This window comes from Orbicella franksi, chromosome 6 (assembly GCF_964199315.1).
Source record: "Orbicella franksi chromosome 6, jaOrbFran1.1, whole genome shotgun sequence".
Lineage (NCBI taxonomy): Eukaryota > Metazoa > Cnidaria > Anthozoa > Scleractinia > Merulinidae > Orbicella > Orbicella franksi.
The window spans coordinates 23470463-23492528 of record NC_138150.1 but is presented as its reverse complement, the minus strand read 5'-3'; the positions used below and the strand labels follow the sequence as shown (position 1 = coordinate 23492528).

At 38.6% G+C, this 22066-nt stretch overlaps 1 protein-coding gene across 1 annotated transcript in view; it reads left to right on the top strand.

The window, feature by feature from the left end:
* The window catches only part of LOC145491344 (uncharacterized), a 515242-nt gene that overhangs the window by 15468 nt on the left and 477708 nt on the right, over positions 1 to 22066 (top strand). The window contains exons 3-6 of the mRNA XM_081470516.1: positions 1383 to 1919; positions 2468 to 2515; positions 9303 to 9437; positions 10238 to 10327. Coding sequence (XP_081326642.1) covers positions 1383 to 1919; positions 2468 to 2515; positions 9303 to 9437; positions 10238 to 10327 — 810 coding nt within the window. The remainder of the gene's footprint in view (positions 1 to 1382; positions 1920 to 2467; positions 2516 to 9302; positions 9438 to 10237; positions 10328 to 22066) is intronic.

Below are 22066 nucleotides of genomic sequence, written 5' to 3'. Positions count from 1 at the left end.
AAAAACACTTGTCTCACTGTCTCGCAAAGACTCGTATTTACCATTCACCACCCCTAGTGATGCGATGGAATTTCTAGACCAACGTTTAGAAGCCTGCATTAACAACCTCACTCGACGAACACCAGGTACCAGATACAATTACCAACTACCAAGACAGCGACCTACTTGTTGTAACTGTAGTGCGGGTCGTCACTTTGAACAAAGTTGCCCTCGGCGAGAGTACCATCTGACATCGCAGAACTGGTATTGGCCATTGTCACAATAAAGTACATGTGTGGTCTTGATCGACACCATTTCTTTAACCTACAGAAATTGTAATAACACGCGTGTCACCCAAATTTGCTGCAAGTCAGCTTGGAGTTTCATGTGCCGTTTGAAAACCTCTTTATCTGCTGGCTTTTGACCTTTTGTCTGTAAAGAATATGTATCATGTTTATGTTGCGTGAAGGCTGTGTAAGTTTAATACAAGCCCATGCACTTTACTTTCTTCCAACTTACACATGTGTAGCTATATAAAGTTTCCGATACTCGTCCTCCCATCTTTTCTTAGTTTTTTTTCTTTTTTCTTCAAAACAAGATGGCTACAGGACGAAAGTGGCTTTCGTCTCTAGCTGCTTTGAAAACCCCAGCTCGAGGACATCATATTTCTTGACGGTATTCAACTCAAAGCACAACATATGCCGTTTAAATCTTTCATAGATGACTATTGATACAGTTCTTCCATATCAGTATAACTTTTATTATTATTATTATTATTATTATTATTAGTATTATTATTAGTAGTAGTATTATTATCATTATTATTATTATTATATCGGTATTACTATTTTCTCACACCTCACAAGGTCAATGGAGAAGGATTTTTCTCACAAATATCAACTTTGAAAACTGTTCCTTGGATAAGAAATCAAATTGCAGCACTTGCGCAGAAGGGTGTCGAATGCCCTTTAATAAATAAGGTACAGACACCTGCACTGTGTAGATATACCTTGTAGTAGTATAATTATTTGGCATTTATTTATATATTAGCTGATTTTGTCTGTTGACTTGCACTTACAAAACAAGGACTTTGATACAAAGGCAAAACATAACCAATAAAAGTTCAGGCCTTTCCCAAGAGCTAGTTTATCTTTAGTCAGCAGAAGAACACAGACTCTGACCAGGTCTGTGTTTTTTGGGATGTGCAGTTAGAGACTGCTTATCATTGATTCTCAGCCAGTCAGCTTTGAGTGGAAGTGACTGGACAGCACAGACCTTCAGATTAGGCTTGGCCTGTGAGATTCTTGTGCCTAAAATTTAAACGAAAAGTTGTCTCTGCATGATTAGGATGAGATTGTTTTAAACTAACTATATGGATTTTGAATACTGTTTTAAATCAACAGCTTCAGTCAATTTAAGGATTGATGTGTATGCCACGAAACCTGCAGAACACAACACACAGGATAGAACTCCTGTTTCAACAACAGAATCAGTAGTATCTAATGATGGTGAGCATAAGGAGACATCTGCAGTACCTGTGCCATCAGAATATACATGTATGCAAGCAGAAAATGAAGCTCTCCAAGCATCTACGGAAAAATTATTGGGTTTGATTGCTCGCAGGTACCTGAAGGCTACACCACTGAGCAACGAGGATGACTTAAATAGCTTTTTGGCATACATGAAAGAAATGCGACTCATTATTACTGGTGTTAGTATTGGAAGTTTGCTGATAACAGTGAAGTGTGATTCACTCCAGATCCTGGAGAGCTTGTGGGTGGATTATTTGTCTGGTCATCTTGGTGAAGTGGTTCAAAGATGTTTTGTTACGGAAGAGATCTTGACAGAATTGAGCCTTGAAGAGTTGCAGCTTAAAACAACAATCTCAGAAGAGGAGTATAAAGCATGCAAAATGTTCCTTGGGAAAGATTCAGCCAAAGGTTAGTTTTAAAACAAGCCAAGAATTTCATGGTAATGATCATTTCTGGTACCATAATGTTATTGAGAAATAGCAGAACTGGAAAACTCTTTCTAATGGAGATCTTCATATCCTTACTGTTTGAAATTTATTTAGTATACATGTATATGAGTTTAAATTCTGCTCTGGTTCTTGACAATCACATTGTTCAGTAGTAAGTCAAGTAATTCCTTTGATCAGACCTCTGATTACCAGACAGTCTATGTGTAACTAAGGGCGCTTTCCATTCAATAAAAAATTCTGAAAATCTTGGAAACGGGATAAATGGTACGGAAAGTTTTTTTCATCATGAAGATCATTTTTGGTTTTGTCATGAGTGTAATAAGAAGTAAAGCTACTTAAGAGCAGCCTTATTACTCTGTATTCGGGAAGCAGGAAATTTTATTCTTTCTCTACTTGTGGCTTTTTCGATTTACCCACGTTTAGAATCAGTTTGAGAAGCTGGTAGGTTTTATAAGTTAACGACTTCTCCTGGTTAAAATGTCAATCTTTTTTTTTACCAACATACAGAAGCAGATGAAACAGATGATGATGATGATTCAACATTTAATGATGAAGGTACATAACATGAAAAAATTGTTTTTTTTTCTAGCAAGGGGGAAAATAGGCATGCAATGTGTGCTTGTACCTATTGCAAGATGCCTTTATAAATAAATATATGTCTGCATCAAAATCGAAACACATGCTAAAATTTACTTTAAAGACCAGTCTCCTTTCGAATATTTGCAGACTAATTGAGTGTGTAGATAGACGGGAAAGACAAACCCTGATATGATTCTATTATAAGCAAGTGTCTAAACCTCAATAATCTAGAAATTCCAATTGCAGCTTATTGAAAATATATATTATGTGACGCCAGTCACGTAATACATGTAGCCTGTTTAATCTATGTGACTTTGAACTTATATTTTGGGCTTTTTCTATAGTTTTATGTACCTTGCGTGAAATGTCAAAACAATGTTGTAATAATGACATGGATCAACTCTATTTTTGTATATTTCCCACAAAGCATGGCCCACAAATGGAACAAAAACAGACCAGAGGGCTCAACAATAGAGTTCTTTGAATATACCGCATGATGCAAATTTGAGAAGAGACTGTTGCGAACTTTTTCATTTTGCCTTTGTGAACCTTAGTTGTCCAGAAATTTTTTTCTGTATTATTATAGTAGAAACGACACACTTTTGCACAGTACTTGCTTTGGTTCCATATTGGACATACCAAGATGTGTTTTAAGCCCGTAAAACTATGCATTTTCTGCAGTTTTCATAGGGGCTTGAAAAGGGAATTCTTCGACATTCGACGAAATCCTTCAAAATGCTTGAAAAATTTAAAACTTCCTATTGTTAGATAGAAGAACAGTAAAGCTCTAATGCTAAGTTTACCCCATGTTCTAGTTTTGTAAACTGTTTCAATGCAAATACCGAGAACTTTGTCAATTTTCCAGATATTTTTTGCATATTTAATGAGGCAAAAAGCTGTAGTTTCGTTTTTTCCAAATTTCTCAAAGACTTTAAATTCCTGGAAAATCGGAAAAACATTTTCAAAAGTAGTTCCCTAAAAGCGTTCTTTAGGCTAAGTTTCAGGATTTTCGGTTTTTTCGAACCAGGCCAGCCATTCTCGTTATTTCCTATCAGTGACTCTTAAGGAACGAGTTCAGGCTTAATAAAAACTTCTACAACAGACCAAATCCTGTTGCTGGAGAATGGACAAAATTCCAAAACTTCTACAACAATAGAGTCAAGCGCAGATGAAGATGTCGCGATTTCCTTTTTTGGCTTCAGGAGGCATGGTTTCAAGCAATGCCTGGAGAATGAAGAAGCCTAAGCTTGTCAGCAACATAACACCAATGCCGCTGACGAAATCTTCTAAGCAAAAGAAATCACAGCAGTTTAAATACAAACCTGTATAAAGCTCTTGTTATTTCTCGCTTCTTGGATGATTTTACTGCGACAGGTTTCCGTGCCAGAATTGTAGATGTCTGTTTATTTCAAGTTGGCATAAGCCATTGTTGTCATAAACTGACCCATGCCGACATCTGTCAGTGCGGAGGGGATTTTTAACATCTAATCATACCAATCTCATAAAAGGTTTTTCATCTTTTTCTCGGCAAAATAAAACTGCATATAAGGATAAACATTTTTAATTCATTTGTTGGCGTCTTCTGATGGAATTGGCTGAAAATTGGCAGGTACGTTCCAGGATGCCTCCTCCAAAAGAAGGGTGTTGGGCTTTGTTTAATTTCGCTTCCGTTTCAAAGTTATGGACTCTTTAGTAGAAGGAAACGTCCACATGGAAAATATCAAACTTTAGAAGGGTGTAGAAAAAAACCCAACCCACATCTGGAAAATCGCTGACACCCTTTTTGAGGGTGTTGTGTGAGGAAACATTTCAGATGTTAATCGCGCCGCTCCGATAATTCACGTGTGTAAGCAAACCAGTTTAAGGGAAGCAGTGTTTCTGGGTATTTCTTTTAATCCCACTGCGACAATAATTTTTTAGAAAATTTCAAAGATATGATTGTATTCTATAACTATTACATTAAGCTTTCAGAAAATGTATAGGTTGATGGGGTTTTCTTTCAAAGCGCCAGCTTAAGAGCGCAATTTCCATACACTGTCAATCTACCTACCATGATGTCTTAATGGTATTAGCCTAGTGCTGAAATTGTGGAACAGTGGATAAAGCTAGGACGTCGCTTAGACATTGATGATGCAAAACTTCAAGAAATAAATCGAGGTCATGACCAACTGTCTGAAAGGGGATACTACATGTTAAAGCACTGGAGACAAAAGGAAGGTTTAGCTGCAACATACCAGGCTTTGTGTGATGGGTTAAATCATAAACTAGTTCAGCGACAAGACTTGGCGGTGAAGTTCTGTTACATTAATGGTAATTATTTTCTACATTATTAAAGTAATTGTTAGGTCTAATGGGCTTCAGTTTGTAGGCTGGATCAAGCAGGCTGGGTTTATACCCTGGGTGGGGTCATTGTGCTGATGACTTCTGATGACAGAACAAATTTGTTTACTCTTGAAGTTGTGAACCTTGTTCTATCAACTACATGTATCATGCTTTTGATATTTCCTGTTCACAGGTCACAATGTGATGTTATATGATATTACCTGCATATCAACTGGTGTGAATTTTAATGGATATTTCCTGCGTGTACTTGTGAAATGAAGTAGAGCAAATGTCTGGACAGCTTGCTTCTGCAGAAAGAGTTGAATGTCAGTTCATACATAAATTTAAGTCTGATTTTCACTGTTGTGTCATTCTACAGTGCAAAACATGGATAGTATGGTAAACAAAACTGCCTTTCTAATACTAGATAAAGGTTTTTATACAAGACCCAGATGAATTAAACCACCATATAAAAAACTCTGCTTTGATGTGAAAAACATTGAAATGCAATCATTCAATTGATTTTTTGTGATAATTGTGATGCTTGGTTTATGATTTAACGATTGATTGAATAAACATTCAATTATTGAACATTTAATGTGTTTGACTGGCAAATTGTTTGAATGAGTTAGATTGTGATATGATTTATTGCCAGACCCAAATGAAATCAATCAAATGATTGAAGTTCACTAACGAGAGATTACTGAATGTTTCATTAATTGCACTGAGCATAAGCTTAAATAGATTTGAATAGTTATGGCATGTTTTAATGAGCCTGAAAGGTGAATCAAAATACAATCCGTAGAACATGCAGTAAAGCTTACCTCTAAAAAGAGATTTTGTTATTATCTAACTGATTTTAACCGGTTACTCATAAACTGACCAAAACTACAGGCCTTGAGGGAGCTTATTGGTCGTGACAGCATTTGTGACTTCATCACCTTTTGATCATCAGCTGATAAACTGGGGAAGCCTTTCAAACCCGCAAAAGTTCCTCTAAAAAGAAAAAAATTGATCTACCCTCCTGCATCATAGACACTTTGAGTTGAAAAAATTGACCACTTTCCGTATTGTTTTGGTGGAAATTTTTTAAAGAAAGCTAAAGACCAACAAAGTCGGCAAAAGAGAAAACAAAGAGAAAATGGGTAAAGGCAAAAGAAAATGATACACTACAGGATTTTAACTTTTTCTAAGTTAAAGTTTGCCTTTTGGGTATGCCCAAGTGGAAAACTAAACTATTGGCCTCAAATTGAAAGAGAAAGTTAGTTAGATGTCTTGCCGATCTAAATATCTTTCGCCAGTTTGTTTTGTCTTCTGTAATAGTTTTGTTCCATCGCTTTGGGCCTCCATGCTGATCATTGTATTTCCGATGAATAATTAGCCAATAAGAAGTCTTTTGACTTTGCCTTAGGCAAATTTATATTTACATTTTCAGTTAGACAGAAGGATTCTGGGTCCTCATGACTAACACTTTCAGATGTTAAATCCTTGGATTTTGCTTTTGTCAGGAGGTGACCTGGAATAGCAGAAATAACTTGGTAATAATGAAGGAAGGAAGTATTCTTCAATGAATATTTGTGCTGAAAGATCAGAAAGGATGGGGCTTGCCCCTTCTCATCTAAAAGATTTTTAATTCTTTTAATGCCTTTCGTAAAGCATCCCTTCCAGAAAAAAGTTTTACCTTCAATACAAATTTCCTCATAATTAAATAAGAGTGTATCTCCCACGTCACATCCATAAAGAGTCTTTAGTTCATGAAAATACGGTAGGATGTCCTTGTAAAATAGGGGCAAATTTTCAAAGTCCTCTACATGTCAAAAGAAACCAAAGTCCTCCATAAGTTTTTAAAAGATGATCTGGAGCAAATTTCCAATTTGATTGGCTATTTTGCAACAATCTTAGAATCCATGCTAACCTTAACGCTTTCATCATTGTTACGAAGTCTGTCATACGCAGCTCACTGTTTTCATAATTCTGGTATAATCCCTCTCTTTTTATTTATTTTGTTCCTTTTATTTTTCCCCAGAAAAGAAAACAGTTTTCTCTTGACATTGATGTTTGAAGCTGAATATATTAAAGATGATACGCCAAGCGCCTTGATTATCATGGTTTTACCAAATCTTGTGATCTCCATATATCTAACTTTGCTTGCAGTCTATTTATCTTTAGGTTGAAATTCATTTCATTGTTTTTCTTTTCGTGGTAGGAAAAGTAAATACCCAAAATTCTAGTTTGCCTACCAACCCATTTTAAATGTAACTACCTGTTCTTATCATTTGTCCATTTCCCCAGCCACATACTTTAGTTTTCTTTATATTAAACTTAAGACCAGAAATTACACCAAAATCTGCTGCAATTTACAATCCTTTTTCCACAGAAGACAGATTGGCACAAAAAAGGTTGGCATTTCCAGAGAATTGACTGACTTTAATTTCCTTTTCAAACACAGAAATTCCTTGGAAATCAATACTTTGACCCAATTTGTTTAGACATTAGTTCTGCAGTTAGAATTAACAAGTACGGTGAAAGTGGACATCCTTGCCTTACTCCGGTGGATGGTGAAAACCAATTTGTTGTGTAACCATTGTTAAGCACTGTACTCTCTGCTTCCGTATAAAGTACCTTTATCCAATTTCTTAAGCTATCACCAAAGTTAAACATCTTTAATACATTGCTTATGCATGACCATGCTAAAGTATCGAAAGCTTTCTGAAAATCTAGTGACAATATACCAGAGCAACTGAATTTCTTAGTTTGCTCCATTATAGCACTAATGAACCTAATATTTTCACCACCTTTCACAAAACCTGTTTGATCTGGGTGAATCAAGGATGATGGCAATGGTTCAATTCGTTTTGCTATAGCTTTAGAAGCAGTTTTGCTGTCAACATTCAGGAGAGTTATTGGTCTCCAGTTTTGTAGTTTTAGTAAAGAAGATTCTTCTTTTGGTATCAAACTTATTACACCTCTTACGCTGTGAGATTGATAATTGTTTATTTTCGTATGCAGAATTAAGACAGTCAACTTAAAGTCATCCCCAATTAGGTCAAAAAAAGTTAAGTAAAACTCGACTGTTCAGCCATCTTCTCCAGGGAATTTGCCAGCACTGCTTTTTTAACATGTATATTTATTGTAAGAGCTATTAAAGTTTCTATGGCAAACAAGTTGTGAAAATAGTGAACTGGGCACATTGCATTGTATAATTACTTGTACTGTACACTTAGCTCTCCCTCTCTATCAAGGTGGCCCTACTATAATTTTGGGTTTACTAATTTGTAAGAAATTATTTTGGGTCATAACTTTTGCCTAGAGCTTTGGCTCAACTAAGACGTATCATTCAGCAATAAGATGTTTGAATTCTGGTATTTTAAACTTTGGAAAAACCTTTTAAGGGTAGACCCTGTGAACAAAATTAAACCTGTTCAAAGACTTTTCTGTTACATTTTTGTTAGTTTTCTGGAATACCATTTTATATTGATGTAATAACACTCTAACCCTGTTTGGCAACATCGTCAGAGCAGAAGAGTGGAGGCATTACAGCCACCTTAATTCAGCCCTGAAATTTTGTAAACCTGAGGCTTTTTGACCAAACAATTTTAGTTTCAAAATGCAATATTTTTGTAGGACTGTTTCATGTACTTGCTGTAATATGTAAATTTGTGTGCTAAGCTGATTGTCAACTGAGGGCACAATTAAAAAAGTATATCCACTAGTTCTGCTGTAAACTTTATAAGATTCTTCAGCACCTGCTGAATTCTTCAAGTTTGTGTTAAGGAAAAAAAAGAGAGAAAGTATCCAACATGTTTGTGTCAAACTCCTTTTAATTGAATTTCTTAATAGTGCAAATTTACACATTGATTTTGTGGCTGTATGGGATTGGAACTGGGGAAATGAAGGTCTGAATTGTAAGCTACCCAGTATCTATTCACAGATGAAGCTAACAAGCAGTTCTGTTTAGCAATAAGAAGTGAGCCTGACTGCAACAATGATATGCACAGCAGTGACCCCAGGAGGGGAGGGAGGTCAGACTCTGCAAGAGGTTTCCATCAGATGCAATATTTTTAAATGCAGAGATTACACTGCTGTGAAGTAGGATCTGATACTCCTTAACTTTAAGTGGTGCTTTATAGTTCCTTAACCAATCTTCCTTCTCTTCTTGAGGTAGCAGTGGGGAAGAATTTAGGATTATGCTGCACATTTCTTAATAATGGCATGTAACATGTATGTAATGGAATGTGTATGTTAAATTTCCACCCCAAGTAAACTCTTCCACTAAAGTCTTTAGGTTATTTCGGTTTTTATCATTATTCAGTCTGGCAACAGGAATTTTCATAATTTATGTACTCTTTGCTTTCAATAGCAGCATTCACTGCACTTTAATACAGTCATTGTCAGTGGTCATTGTTATTCAGAAACCTGTTTTTGATTCCTTCTTTTACAGCTTCACAGAAGATCAAAAAAGGCTCTTCCATAAGAAAGAAACGTAAAGTGCCATGTTCAAGTTATGGTAATCAAGGCAATTTAAAGAAGGCAAAGCGTAAATCAAGTCAGCAGACATCAGAACCAGCCCTTGAAGGTACATTTGACATCTACTTGTGAAAATTAGTCATTTAATTAATAAGCCCATGTATTTCCTTCTGGAAATGAAATGAGGACCACTCGAGGCAGCGATAGGAAAATTCCTTGATGTTGTCAGGCTTCCGAATTTAAATCCTGGTTGCTCTGCCAACTGAGTTACAAGGCCGGGTATTCATAGGTGTACCCAGCTCCATGCCCTAGTGTTAATTCTCTAATTCTAATCCTCTCCTCGCTTCTTTTCTCTGTTATAAGTGCCTTAATTAGTCAACTTAATTAGACAGCATGCTGCATAAAGTTTGGTTATTCAATGCATAGCTGACGAAGTGATTGATGCTAGTGATAGATGCCTAAGGAATAAAATAGTGAAAATCCTTACAAGGCCACTCTATAACCTGTTACCTGCTGCATATATTTTTTTTTACTTCTAAACATGCAGCAAACTTGTGAGAGATGCCATGATGCCGTTCTGTTGCATGTTAGGACATAGCATGCATGTTAAAAGACTTTTTCGCAAATAGAAGCCTTTTTTAACTTTATGTAATAATGGTAATACTATTCTCTTCATTTTAAGCCATTTCTTTTCTAGTTAGGTTGTATTTAAGAATGTTTCAGTTGAATTCTGTTTTTAAAGACCATTATTTAACAGACCATATTGAAGTAATGTTCGTGTACTAGATGTAATACCCTGATGCCCTCCCGATAAAAAACCTTACTAAAACCTCAGCTTTAAGTCATGTCAATTTCTGTCCACTTTAATGAAACATACAGCCATGTAATAAGATCTCTCCTTCTCATCAGATGCAGATGGAGATACAGCTTCACCATCTTCTTCAGATTGCACAGAAGCAGACAGTGACAGAAAAGGAGATTTGGCAACAGGACTAAGAGGTTTGTGTTCTTCATGTACAATACACCTGTACATGCGGACTTTGTAATGGATGTGTGTACTGATCATGTTGCAGAGGAGTAACAAAGCTGTGTTTGGTTGACCTTGTCCTGGAAGAAGAGTATATTCCAGATTATTACAGAGTAGCCATTCTGACCAGACCTCAATAAAACCCCTTGAACGATAATTCAATTTCTGGAATAATTTAATCCCTGGATGGATTCCCCTTCAGTGATGCATTGAGCTATTTTCTTCTGTGCACTACAAACCCACAGATTATCATAGTTATTTGTTGTATTCATCTTCACATCCATCACGTGTCAAGAATTCCATTCCTTATTCTCAGTTTCTTAGACTTCGTCGTCTTTGTAGTGATGACTCTGATTTTACCTTAAAATCAGAGGAAATGTGGGATTTCTTCGACAAACGTGGCTATCCTGCTTCTGTTGTTCAAGCGGGCATCATCACGCCCAACAAATTGATCGACAGTCAGCACTACAAACGTCACAGAAGGAAAATAATGAGAGAATTCCATTCACCCTCACATTTCAGCCTCACAACCACGTAGTAAAATCCATCATTCTAAAAAACTTTAAATTACTTCAAAATGATCCCGATACTGGTAGAATCTTTTCGCAACCTCCATTAATTTCATTCAAACGCGACAAGTCAGAAGTCAGAAGTGCATTCCAAACAAGTGATCAAGCTTTTAAATGCGCACGCGCGCGATTTAAAACATGGCCTTACATTCGCAACGTTAAGAAAATATCGGGACCCAAGCGATCCATCAAGATCACTGATCATTTCACCTGTACTTCAGCCAATGTCATCTACTGCATAACCTGCACTCTTTGCAAAAAGTTATACATCGACGAAACAAGGAGACGACTAGGCGACCGATTCCGAGAACACCTTCGTTACGTAGAGAAAGACGACAAAAATGCATCCAAACCGGTCACGAGACATTTTAATCTTCCCAATCATTCTAAGCTACATATGTCAGTCTGCGACCTTTCCCTACATCAAGGAAGCACGGAATACCGCAAAACTCTAGAACAAAAATTTATTTTTCAAATCGGTACTCTTAATCCTCACGGTATCAACGAACGCTTTTCATTGAACTAATTTATTCTGTTGTTTTTCCACGTTACCATGCACCAACCAATAGCGAAGCTCCATTTTCTGTATATAATTATTAAACCACACACAACCCACAAATCCTCGATTCGCTCCGACGAAGGGCTAACGCTCGAAACGTCAGCTATCGAATCTCGTTACGGTGGCCAATTCACATTATCAGTCTTTTATCCGCGCTTTGACCAGACTTCTGCAGGTGGATTTGACGATCTGGATGGCCTCTTGTGTGTTCAACGGAGACTTAAGTTTAAGTCCGGCCGGAACAAGACCCTGGTCTTTGCAGCGGTGGTTGAACCAAAGTTGTTGGCGTATTCGTCTGACAGTACTTACCGAACTGATGTAGTTGATGTAGTTGTTACTGACAAATCAAGACGTAAACTTCAATCTACGGAGAACTTTATTGACGCTATCAAGACAGTACAGATACCTGACGACTACAAACTTGTGTCTTTTGATGTGAAATCACTGTTCATCTGTATTCCACTTCAGTTGGCATCACAGTGTACCGAGACCGCTATACAACAATCTACTGTTGAACTGCCGTTACCGACAGAAGACATCATGGACTTACTGAACCTTTGCCTTATATCGACTTACTTTCAGTACAACGGTAAACACTACAAACAGTTGCATGGAACAGCCATGGGGTCGCCTGTTTCTGTTGTCGCAGAAATTGTGATGCAACACGTGGAGGAACGCGCCCTTGAAACTTGCCGACAAACGATACCGCTTTGGTTACGTTACGTTGACGACACCTTTACCGCCGTTCACAAAGGCGAAATTGACGATTTTCACAACCACCTAAACGAACAGAACGCCGACATCCAGTTTACTAGAGAGATCGAAGAAAATGGAAAACTACCTTTTCTAGACTGTTTGGTAAGTCGCGACAACAACGAACTACCAACGACAGTGTACAGAAAACAGACGCATACCGACAGATTACTTGACGAATCATCCTACAACCCGACTTCACGCAAAGCCACGACTATAAAGACTTTGACGAGACGAGCGCAACTAGTTTGTGACACACCGTACAACTTACGTGACGAAAACAGATACCTTCAACGTGTTTTTCACAAAAACAACTACAACGCTGACTTTATTAGACGACACATTTACCGACCTACTGAAGCTGACGCTACGAACAGGAACCCTACACCTGTTACTACAGTGACTATACCTTACATTAAGAGCACCTCTGAGACCATCTCACGGATCCTACAGCCCTACAACATTCGCGTAGTCCACAAACCTACAACTACGTTACGACACTTACTGACCAACGTGAAAGACAGAGACGAACCTAACAACAGGCAGGGAGCGGTTTACAAGATCAAATGCTCCGACTGCCAGGCTTCCTACATTGGTGAGACTGCCAGAAACCTTAACACGAGACTGACTGAACACAAACGAGCCACGAGAAATGGTGATGCCAACAATCACATTGCTGTACATCATCAACCGACAAACCACAACATTGACTGGGACTCTGCTCAGTGCTTAACCTACAGTACAAACTATTTTCAACGACTGACTCTGGAAAGCTGGTACACTAACCTAGAGCAAACGCCTCTTAACAGATGTCAACAACTACCAGCGCCTTACAAACGACTTATCCATGACGGAAACGAAACCGAAACCCGCCAATGAATGATGACAAACTTTACACGAGTCTTTCAACCAATACCATCATGGCTATACTGACCAATCACGTTCAACGAACCAGACTTAAAACATCATCCAATGACAAACACTATTCACTTGACTCTGAAGATGACTTCCGCTCAGGTTGTCGAAACGTCAGTCACCAACAACAATTCTTTTCAGAACTACACTCACCCGGACGATCACACTACACGAACTAGAGGAAATAAATGTCTGAACACCGGTTAACGATTACAGATGTCATGCACCATATGGGGCACCCGCTCTATACTCAGATGTTTGGAATACATTCCGTTTATACCAGAATTGGGATGATACATGTAGTAGCTGAATCAAACAGGCACGGGGTAATTCCAGAATGAGGTCAATCAAAGATGAAATGCACACTAAGTACAGTTGTTGGGAATAAGCACAAAATTGTCCTGGCTGTTGTAACCTTTACATAGGCTGCAGATAGCAGTAGTCTACATGAATGGCAAACTGCAATAACATTGTCCCTAAATTTGGATTTAACTTGCTCTTAGGAGCAATATGCTAAATGAATCATTACAGTGCAGTGTAATGCTACTTAATACAGTTACATACTTAAGGCATTTTCTAATTTTATTTTGCCATAACTGTCAAATTTCTTGCATGATCATTGGCTGATTTCTATTGTCAATTCAACAATTGATTCATGCTTTCGCTGGTCTAGTTCCTGAACTCTCTGTTAACTTCTACTCTCTATTGAACCCTGGTGCAAGAGGAGAGAGTCAATGATACCTTGCATTGATATGTTCAGAATACAACCATTTTCGCCCCTAAAAAATAAAAATTAATATAGAAGCGTGAAGCTACTAGGATCTGATGACATAATGGAGGTTCAGTAATAGGGGTTTTTCTGTGGTGAACCATATTTTAGCTTAGTCATCATGTCACATTACGCGTAGTCTCGATTTCCGCCCTTCTCTCGGGGCTGGTGCCCGAGTTTCCTCCCCAAGGGGGAAGAGTCCGGGCTCCTTTCCGGAACAGCAACTGGTAAACGAGGCTAAACATCAGGAGGAGCCTGAGAAGCGATTGGGGGCCTCAACAAATCCTCAGGCAAAAGTGGTGGACTTGTTTATTGAAAATTTTAAACGTGCATATATCACATAATCATACCTTGATTTAGGCTTGGTTTAGCTTTTACACCCGTTTTTAGTCATTCTTGCACGCATAGCAACTATTTTTCGGCATGCCATCTCTCTAAAATTTAAGCATAACTGATTTCTCTACGGTGGAACTCAAGTTTAGTCATGAAAGATGGATTTATTTGACATCAAACTTAAGTTGAGAGTATCAAGAAGTCATTCTGTGAGAGTTGAAGCGACTGATTTGATTGCGGACCAATTTAACCTGAAGTCACTACTCAGACTATTGAGAGCTGATTGACTGCACTCAAGTCGTTTGAATTATATATCCCGTAAATTGGGAAACATGCAAGGTTCCCAGGAAAAATTGCCTATTTTGCAGTTTAAATGGTGTTTCAGCCGTTTAAATAGCATTTATTCTCCGTTATGCATGTCATATGAATATGGGTGTAGTGAATCGAACCCAATCAAACAGTTTTTTAATCGAACTCAATCGAACTTCATCGAACTTAATCCGTGGATTAAGCGATTGTGTTTGGTACTCGAACAGAATGGAACTCACACAAAAAAATTGTACAATCGAACTCAATCGAACGTTCGATTTTCGAGCTCTTGATTTTTGTTAAAACTGCTGTTGAAAATCAATAACAAGCTGTAGGAGAATCTTGTTTCTCCAGTATACCCGGGAGTGAAGCATTTGTTTTTGGTAAACGCAGAAATTTCGGCGGAGAAATGGCTTCAGGTGCGCTGTGGGTTGTTAGCTTTAAATGCGTTGTAAAAGGCTACCAGGATTGCCACTTTGACGTGAAAGAGCGAGGATGAAAATTGCGACGTTTTAAAGACAATAGCCGAGAAAGGCCGAGCTTTTCGAATTGTAAACGAACACGGACAATTAAGTCACCGTCAACGTGAACTGGTTGCTTCCCTGTGGCCTGTAAATGCTTCGATTACTTGGTAAGTGAAGAAATAGATTCCACCGAAATATACTGTGAGGATAGGGTATATAAAATGAATAATCAGTATCTCTGAAAAGGATGAGAGAAACCTGTTTTCGATGACCTTGCTTTGTATGTATAGGTTTACCAGAGCTGGGGTACAGTAACGAAGCGTCCAGACCACATAAAGTAAGCCTTATTCAAGCGAATTTATTCACCGATCCAACTGAACGTGACCTCAATCCTTGGACTGAGTTCGATTGAGTTCGGTTGCCGAACTCAATCGAACACAATCTAGTTGTTTGAGTTTGATTGGGTTTGATTTGTTCGATTACGGGTTGAAGTTCGATTGGTTCGGAAATCGAACTCAGGCGTCAGTCGAACGTTCGGCGTTCGATTTGGTTCGATTGCCGAACTTAATCGAACTGAATCCATGGATTGAGTTCGATTGAGTTCGATTTTCCAACGTTCGATTCACTATGCCGGGGGATGTAATAAGCAAAAATTTAGTTGTGTACATATTACAAGGAATAACGCGAGAAAACGTCATCTTGACATCATTATCAAGTAAGAAATTAAAAAAAAATACTGGTGAGGTGCGGTTTTTTTTATGTAAATTATGTACAAGTGAGCTATGAATTTTTAACAGAGATATATTTGTGATATTTAACATTATTCGCCAAAGGCGAATTAAGTGAACATTGGTGATTGTTTTAGTATAATTTTCAGAGGTGAATATCAAGGGCTACAAAATAACGGACTAAAACGTAAAAACACGGACGCAATTGCTCATGTGCACACATGTATGCAGGCGTAGTTTACATGTACATCGATTGTCAATCAGTTTACTCATCGAAATCGGCAGTAAAACAAACGAGCAAAACACTTCGAAAAATAAATTGATCCGGTACCTTTGCTTTATCGTTGTTGACTTCATTCACAGTTGTCATCATCGCCTAAAAATGAGCAGCTTTAGTTTGAAGGAAAATAAATTTCGGTCAGTCGATCTGACCTGCTTGCGATCGACGCAACCACTGCGTTTACGATTCTTAAAAGCCTTGAATACGAGTTCTTGAAAGAGATTTTTGGTCCAAGGGCGACAGCAGTCATTTTGAAAATATTCTAAATCCTTTCAAATATCCTGGACTTGAAGTGATGTCTTTCGAATAAACGAAAACTTCATTCAGCAATTGTCCGCCATGTTTACTTGCCGAAATGGCAAAGATGGCGAGCTTAGCAACCAAGTTCTAGCGGGGTGAATATAGCGTCATGTGATGAGCTTTTCGACCAATCAGAATATCCAATTCTTATATTGCCTCTGGAAATTATACTAATATTTGATATTTTGTAATTACCACCTAGATCCGTCTTTCAAAGGCAAGAATGGAAGGAACTTACTGCACATTGCTTCAAAGATTGGTAATGTCGCCATCATCGAGATAATGCTGTCACGTGGTTTTGATATCAATTCAAAAGATAGTGATGGTGACACTCCCTTGATGATCGCGGCTTTGTGTGGCAAGATGGCGGCCGTAAACTATCTTTTAGACAAGGGAGCAGATGCGTCTTTGAAAGGCCAGTATGGAAGGAACTTACTGCACAAGGCTTCCAGTGGTGGTAATGTCGCCATCATCGAGACAACGCTGTCACGTGGTCTTGATATCAATTCAAAGGATAGTAATGGTGACACTCCCTTGATGATCGCGGCTTTCACTGGCAATATGGAGGTCGTAAACTATCTTTTAGACAAAGGAGCAGATGCGTCTTTGAAAGGCCAGGATGGAAAGAACTTACTGCACTCTGCTTCAGAGGGTGGTAATGTCGCCATCATCGAGACAATGCTCTCACGTGGTCTTGATATCAATTCAAAGGATAGTAATGGTGACACTCCCTTGATGATCGCGGCTTTCTCTGGCGAGATGGCGGGCGTAAGCTATCTTTTAGACAAGGGAGCAGATGCGTCTTTGAAAGGCCAGTATGGAAGGAACTTACTGCACATTGCTTCACAGATTGGTAATGTCGCCATCATCGAGATAATGCTGTCACGTGGTTTTGATATCAATTCAAAAGATAGTAATGGTGACACTCCCTTGATGATCGCGGCTTTGTGTGGCAAGATGGCGGCCGTAAACTATCTTTTAGACAAGGGAGCAGATGCGTCTTTGAAAGGCCAGTATGGAAGGAACTTACTGCACAACGCTTCCAATGGTGGTAATGTCGCCATCATCGAGACAATGCTGTCACGTGGTCTTGATATCTATTCAAAAGATAGTAATGGTAATACTCCCTTGATGATCGCGGCTTTGTGTGGCAAGGTGGAGGCCGTAAACTATCTTTTAGACAAAGGAGCAGATGCGTCTTTGAAAGGCCAGAATGGAAGGAACTTACTGCACATGGCTTCCGATGGTGGTAATGTCGCCATCATCGAAACAATGTTGTCACGTGGTCTTGATATCAATTCAAAAGATAGTTTTGGTAATACTCCCCTGATGATCGCAGCTTTCTCTGGCAAGGTGGAAGCCGTAAACTATCTTTTAGACAAGGGAGCAGATGCGTCTTTGAACGGCCGGTGTGGAAGGAACTTACTGCACAACGCTTCCTATGGTGGTAATGTCGCCATCATCGAGACAATGTTGTCACATGGTGATGATATCAATTTAAAAGATAGTAATGGTGACACTCCGTTGACAATCGCGGTAGTTCGTGGTAAAGCCGAAGCTGTGGAGTATCTTCTCAGCAGGGGAGCGCAGTAGTTTCTCTGGTCATGCGCTTTTAAGGAAGCAGTCTTCTACTTCATAATACGCCCTCATTTTTGAGACGGCACATTAGCAGTTAGTTTTTACGCGCTCAATGTTGTGAAAAAATTAGTGAGAAATTTTGGTTACTTGTGTAGAGTTTGAGCTCACATATTTAGGGTTATTAAGAGTGTTGCTCTGATAGCTGTATTTGCTCCTCAAGGAGGAATAGAATAATGAATTCATTATTCAATGTAATGGAACATTCAAAGTTCACGCAACAATGATTTCAGGATATATCGTTTATCTGTGTTCACAGAGAGCAGAGGAACTAGTGATCTACAACATTAAGTATAGGTTTTCATGAATTTTCCTAGTCAAATATATCAATTTCAATATTATTAATTTCAAATTCCCATAGCATATCGCAAGACTATCACGTAGAATGAAGTATATGTAGTTGGTAGAATGAAGTAACAGTTGACAGTATCTAAATTCCATAGCACCCAGTTGATTTTCAGAGTAGTTTCTGTAATCTGTTATTGAACAATTATCCTGTGAAATAACCTGGAATACTGTATGGTACTTCACCGACGAGACTGTAGGCTCAGTGAGATAATTAACTAAGATTATATTCTGCAAGATTGAGCGAGAAGACTCTTTTTATTATACAACAAACTGTCAAGGAGACGCATTTTTACAATAGATGGCGGACGATTCTTGGCAAATTGTATATTACAGGAAGCTATAGAATATATAACTGAAGAGTAATTTAATGTGCTGGAAAATAAGTACAAGTATTTCCTTTTAAACATTAGCACTAGAAAGGAAATGAATACCACTTGAAGCAAAGGAAAACTGCTTGACACAAGCGCGTCTCTGAATTAAATCACCGTTGCTCTGCCGACTGAGTTACAAGGCCAGGCAGTGGTGGTTGTACCCAGTCCCATACTCTAGAATTAATTCTCTACTTTCCAGTTTGTTATATAAGCGCAGCAGTGCATTGGTAATTGTACCCTTCCCTGAGGTGGCACTTTTGTACTTTAACAGAAAATGGCCCCGATGGTTTGTTTTTTTTCCAAAAATACTGAAAGACCTGAGGGTACATGCAAGTCAAGTTTCAAATTTAGAAACAGCTAAAGCTTGATATGTTAGGAAAAATAAGGCCAGGAAAAAAAATTCGTGTGGAAGGTAGGCTAGCTAGTAATCCTTAAATCCATGAGAGTGCGATGCTTTTTATTCCGGCTTTATTTAACTGTGGATATGGATATATATGAAATTATTAATTTTGAGGACTTTTAATAGATTTGTTTACCTTAACAGAGTTTTCGTAGATTTGTAAATGTTTAATCAGTGTTAGTGGATTTGTATTTTTTAAAACGGATTTTAATTTAGTATCTTCCTTTTTTACCAGAGTTTTAGTATATTTGTATTTTTTGAGCAAAGTTTTTGTATTTGTATTTTTTAACTGAAAAATAAAACGAGACTTACCTGTAAGTTGAAGTTTGATTAAGATTCTGAGTCACTGGTCGGGTGCAAGGGAGTCACGCGAGATATGCGTGCGCACCTCTGCGTTCAGACTTCAAAGAAAAAGACATACCGGTCACATAGAAAGATGGGTAGGGTTATTAAATAGCCTTACTTCAGAAGCAAACATGTATCATGATACAATGTTTATGACAGGGTGGGCACTTGACTCCCTTGCTCCCGACCGGTAACTCATAGAATCTTAATCAAACTTCAACTTACAGGTAAGTCTCGTTTAATTTTTCAATTCTATTTCGTCACCGGTCTATGTCACAAGGAAATCACGTGAGAATTGAAAGCATGTGACCGTGAGAAGTCGACCATATTTTGACAATAGCAAACCAGAGTTTTAATCACACCTTATGTTTATAAAACAACCTGGTCATAAACATGAATAATGCTTTGTGACAGTCACTCTGTAAACAACTGGGGTTAAATCAAGTACCAAGCGTACATAACGACTATTTTTGCAAAGCAGTAAGCAGTTTTTGTCCAAAGTTATCTGCCGGTTTGAAAATTGCTTTGTAATATTTCATGAAGGTATTTTCAGAGTACCACCCAGCACTGTCCATGATAGTGGTTATTGAGAGTTTCTGAGCTTTTGCCGCTGAAGTTGATGCAGCTCTCGTGCTGTGGGCACCAAAGGTGGATGTATCTATACCAGCAAGCTTTAATTCGTGTTTCAACCATCTACTAACAGTGTCCTTGGAAACTGGCCTGTATGGTTTCTGATAACTAATAAGTAACTTTTGATGATAATGCCTTATCTCCTTGGTCCTCCAGGCATTCAGAGATATACCTCATTACACAGATTCGAGGATCTTCATCGAACGAGAGAAATTCTAGCTTAGTACATTCTTTACCAGGCTTAGTGGTTTTTAATAAATCATTAACAATAAACATAACCTTGCTATTAGAGACTTTCATGTTCTTTGTAGTCAAAGCATGAATGGCCTGACAGCGTTGGCCTGACAATATGGCCATTAACATGACTTTTTTTAGATGAAAACAATTTTAAAGATAAAGTTTCTGCAGGATGCAGAGTTTTTAAGTGTTCAAGGACTATATTCACATCCCAAACTTCCTTGTATTTAGGTAGGGCTGGTCTTGTCGTAAATGTTCCCTCAAGAAAACGAGAAACAAGTGGATGATTACCAAAGGACTGGTTACCCCGTAATACAATGACACTGGCCAATGCACTCCTCGCAGTGTTTAACGCACTGTAACTGAGCCCCTTGTGGTAAAGCTCGGCAAGAAAGTTGAGTCCACTTGCTACAAGAGGTGAAATTGAATTAATATTCCATTTACGACAAGTCGCTGTCAAAGCTATTGATGGATCGAATTATACCACCACCTTTGTTGCATACCAAATAGTCTTTAAGTTACTGTAAACGCAATATGACTAGAGCTAGCAACGGGCACGCACTACAAATATAGCAATGGCCCGCCTTTACTCGAAAACAATTACGCGAAATGTTAGTACCCAATCTACCTCTCAGACTACTCATGCTCCCAAAACTCTGTCACGTGACATCACGTCCTCAAACTAACACACCGGGGCGCGATCCATTCAACCAAAATTTCCGGGCTGAGGTTCGAAAATTTCTTGGTGGGAATGGATCGCGACGCGTTCGGACGGTCTCGTTCCATGCCGCTCGCAAAACGAGTTTCCCGCTTATTTAAAATGGATGTTGGATCACTGTTGCTCGTATTAGAGCAAGATGACAATTTCGACGGTGATATCAATGATATTGTGTGAGCTGTTTAATGCGTAGTAATTTGACCCGTATATTGGGCTATTTTGAGAGGAACGCACGAGACCGTTCCTAGATATTTGCCGTATGAGTTCTAACACCATTTTCGAATGACGAAAAGAACATTCCAAATTCTCTCGGGAAATAAATCGTTTTTAAACGGTTAAAACATACACTTGGCTTGCCAAGCAGCTACAGACGGACCTGTTGTAACTGCACATGGATGTACGAGTAACACCGATAGATCCGCTGTTAACAATCCAAAAGCTTTAATGATAAGTGTTTTCCTCCATGTTGTACATGAAAAATACCGAACAGCGAGGTACTGGGATTGAGAATGTGTCGGAATGGTCAAATTTTCGATCGGACCGGTCCAACCGGGAAAAGTGGTCCACCTCGAAAGCCGGACGGACTTTTTCGAAACTTTCCGGTTGGACCGAACCGATCCATTCAGTTTTAGACCGAAATTTCAGTTAATTTTGGTTGAATGGATCGCGCCCCAGGTGCTTTCCATTATGCCAAAGATTCCGGAAATTTCGGTAGGAAGCCAAATGGAAAAGTCCATTTCGGTACCTTCCGACCGGAATATTCGGGATCACCTCAGGGAGGTGGTCCATTTATTCCGGTTGGAATAGTCCGACCGAAATTGCCGTTCCATTTTCACAAACCGGTTCACCGCCCTACTTCTCTTCACTTATGTAGAGAACTCGAACAAGGAATGAAAAATGATAAGAGCCATTCCTCTTGGTTGGCCCGGTTTTATCGGAAAATGTCATTCCATTTTCCTCAGGTATCCCCACTGGTCTCTGACCGGTCGGTTTGGCATAATGGAACGCACCCACCATCTACGGGTACATTACGAACTCACAAAGTGAC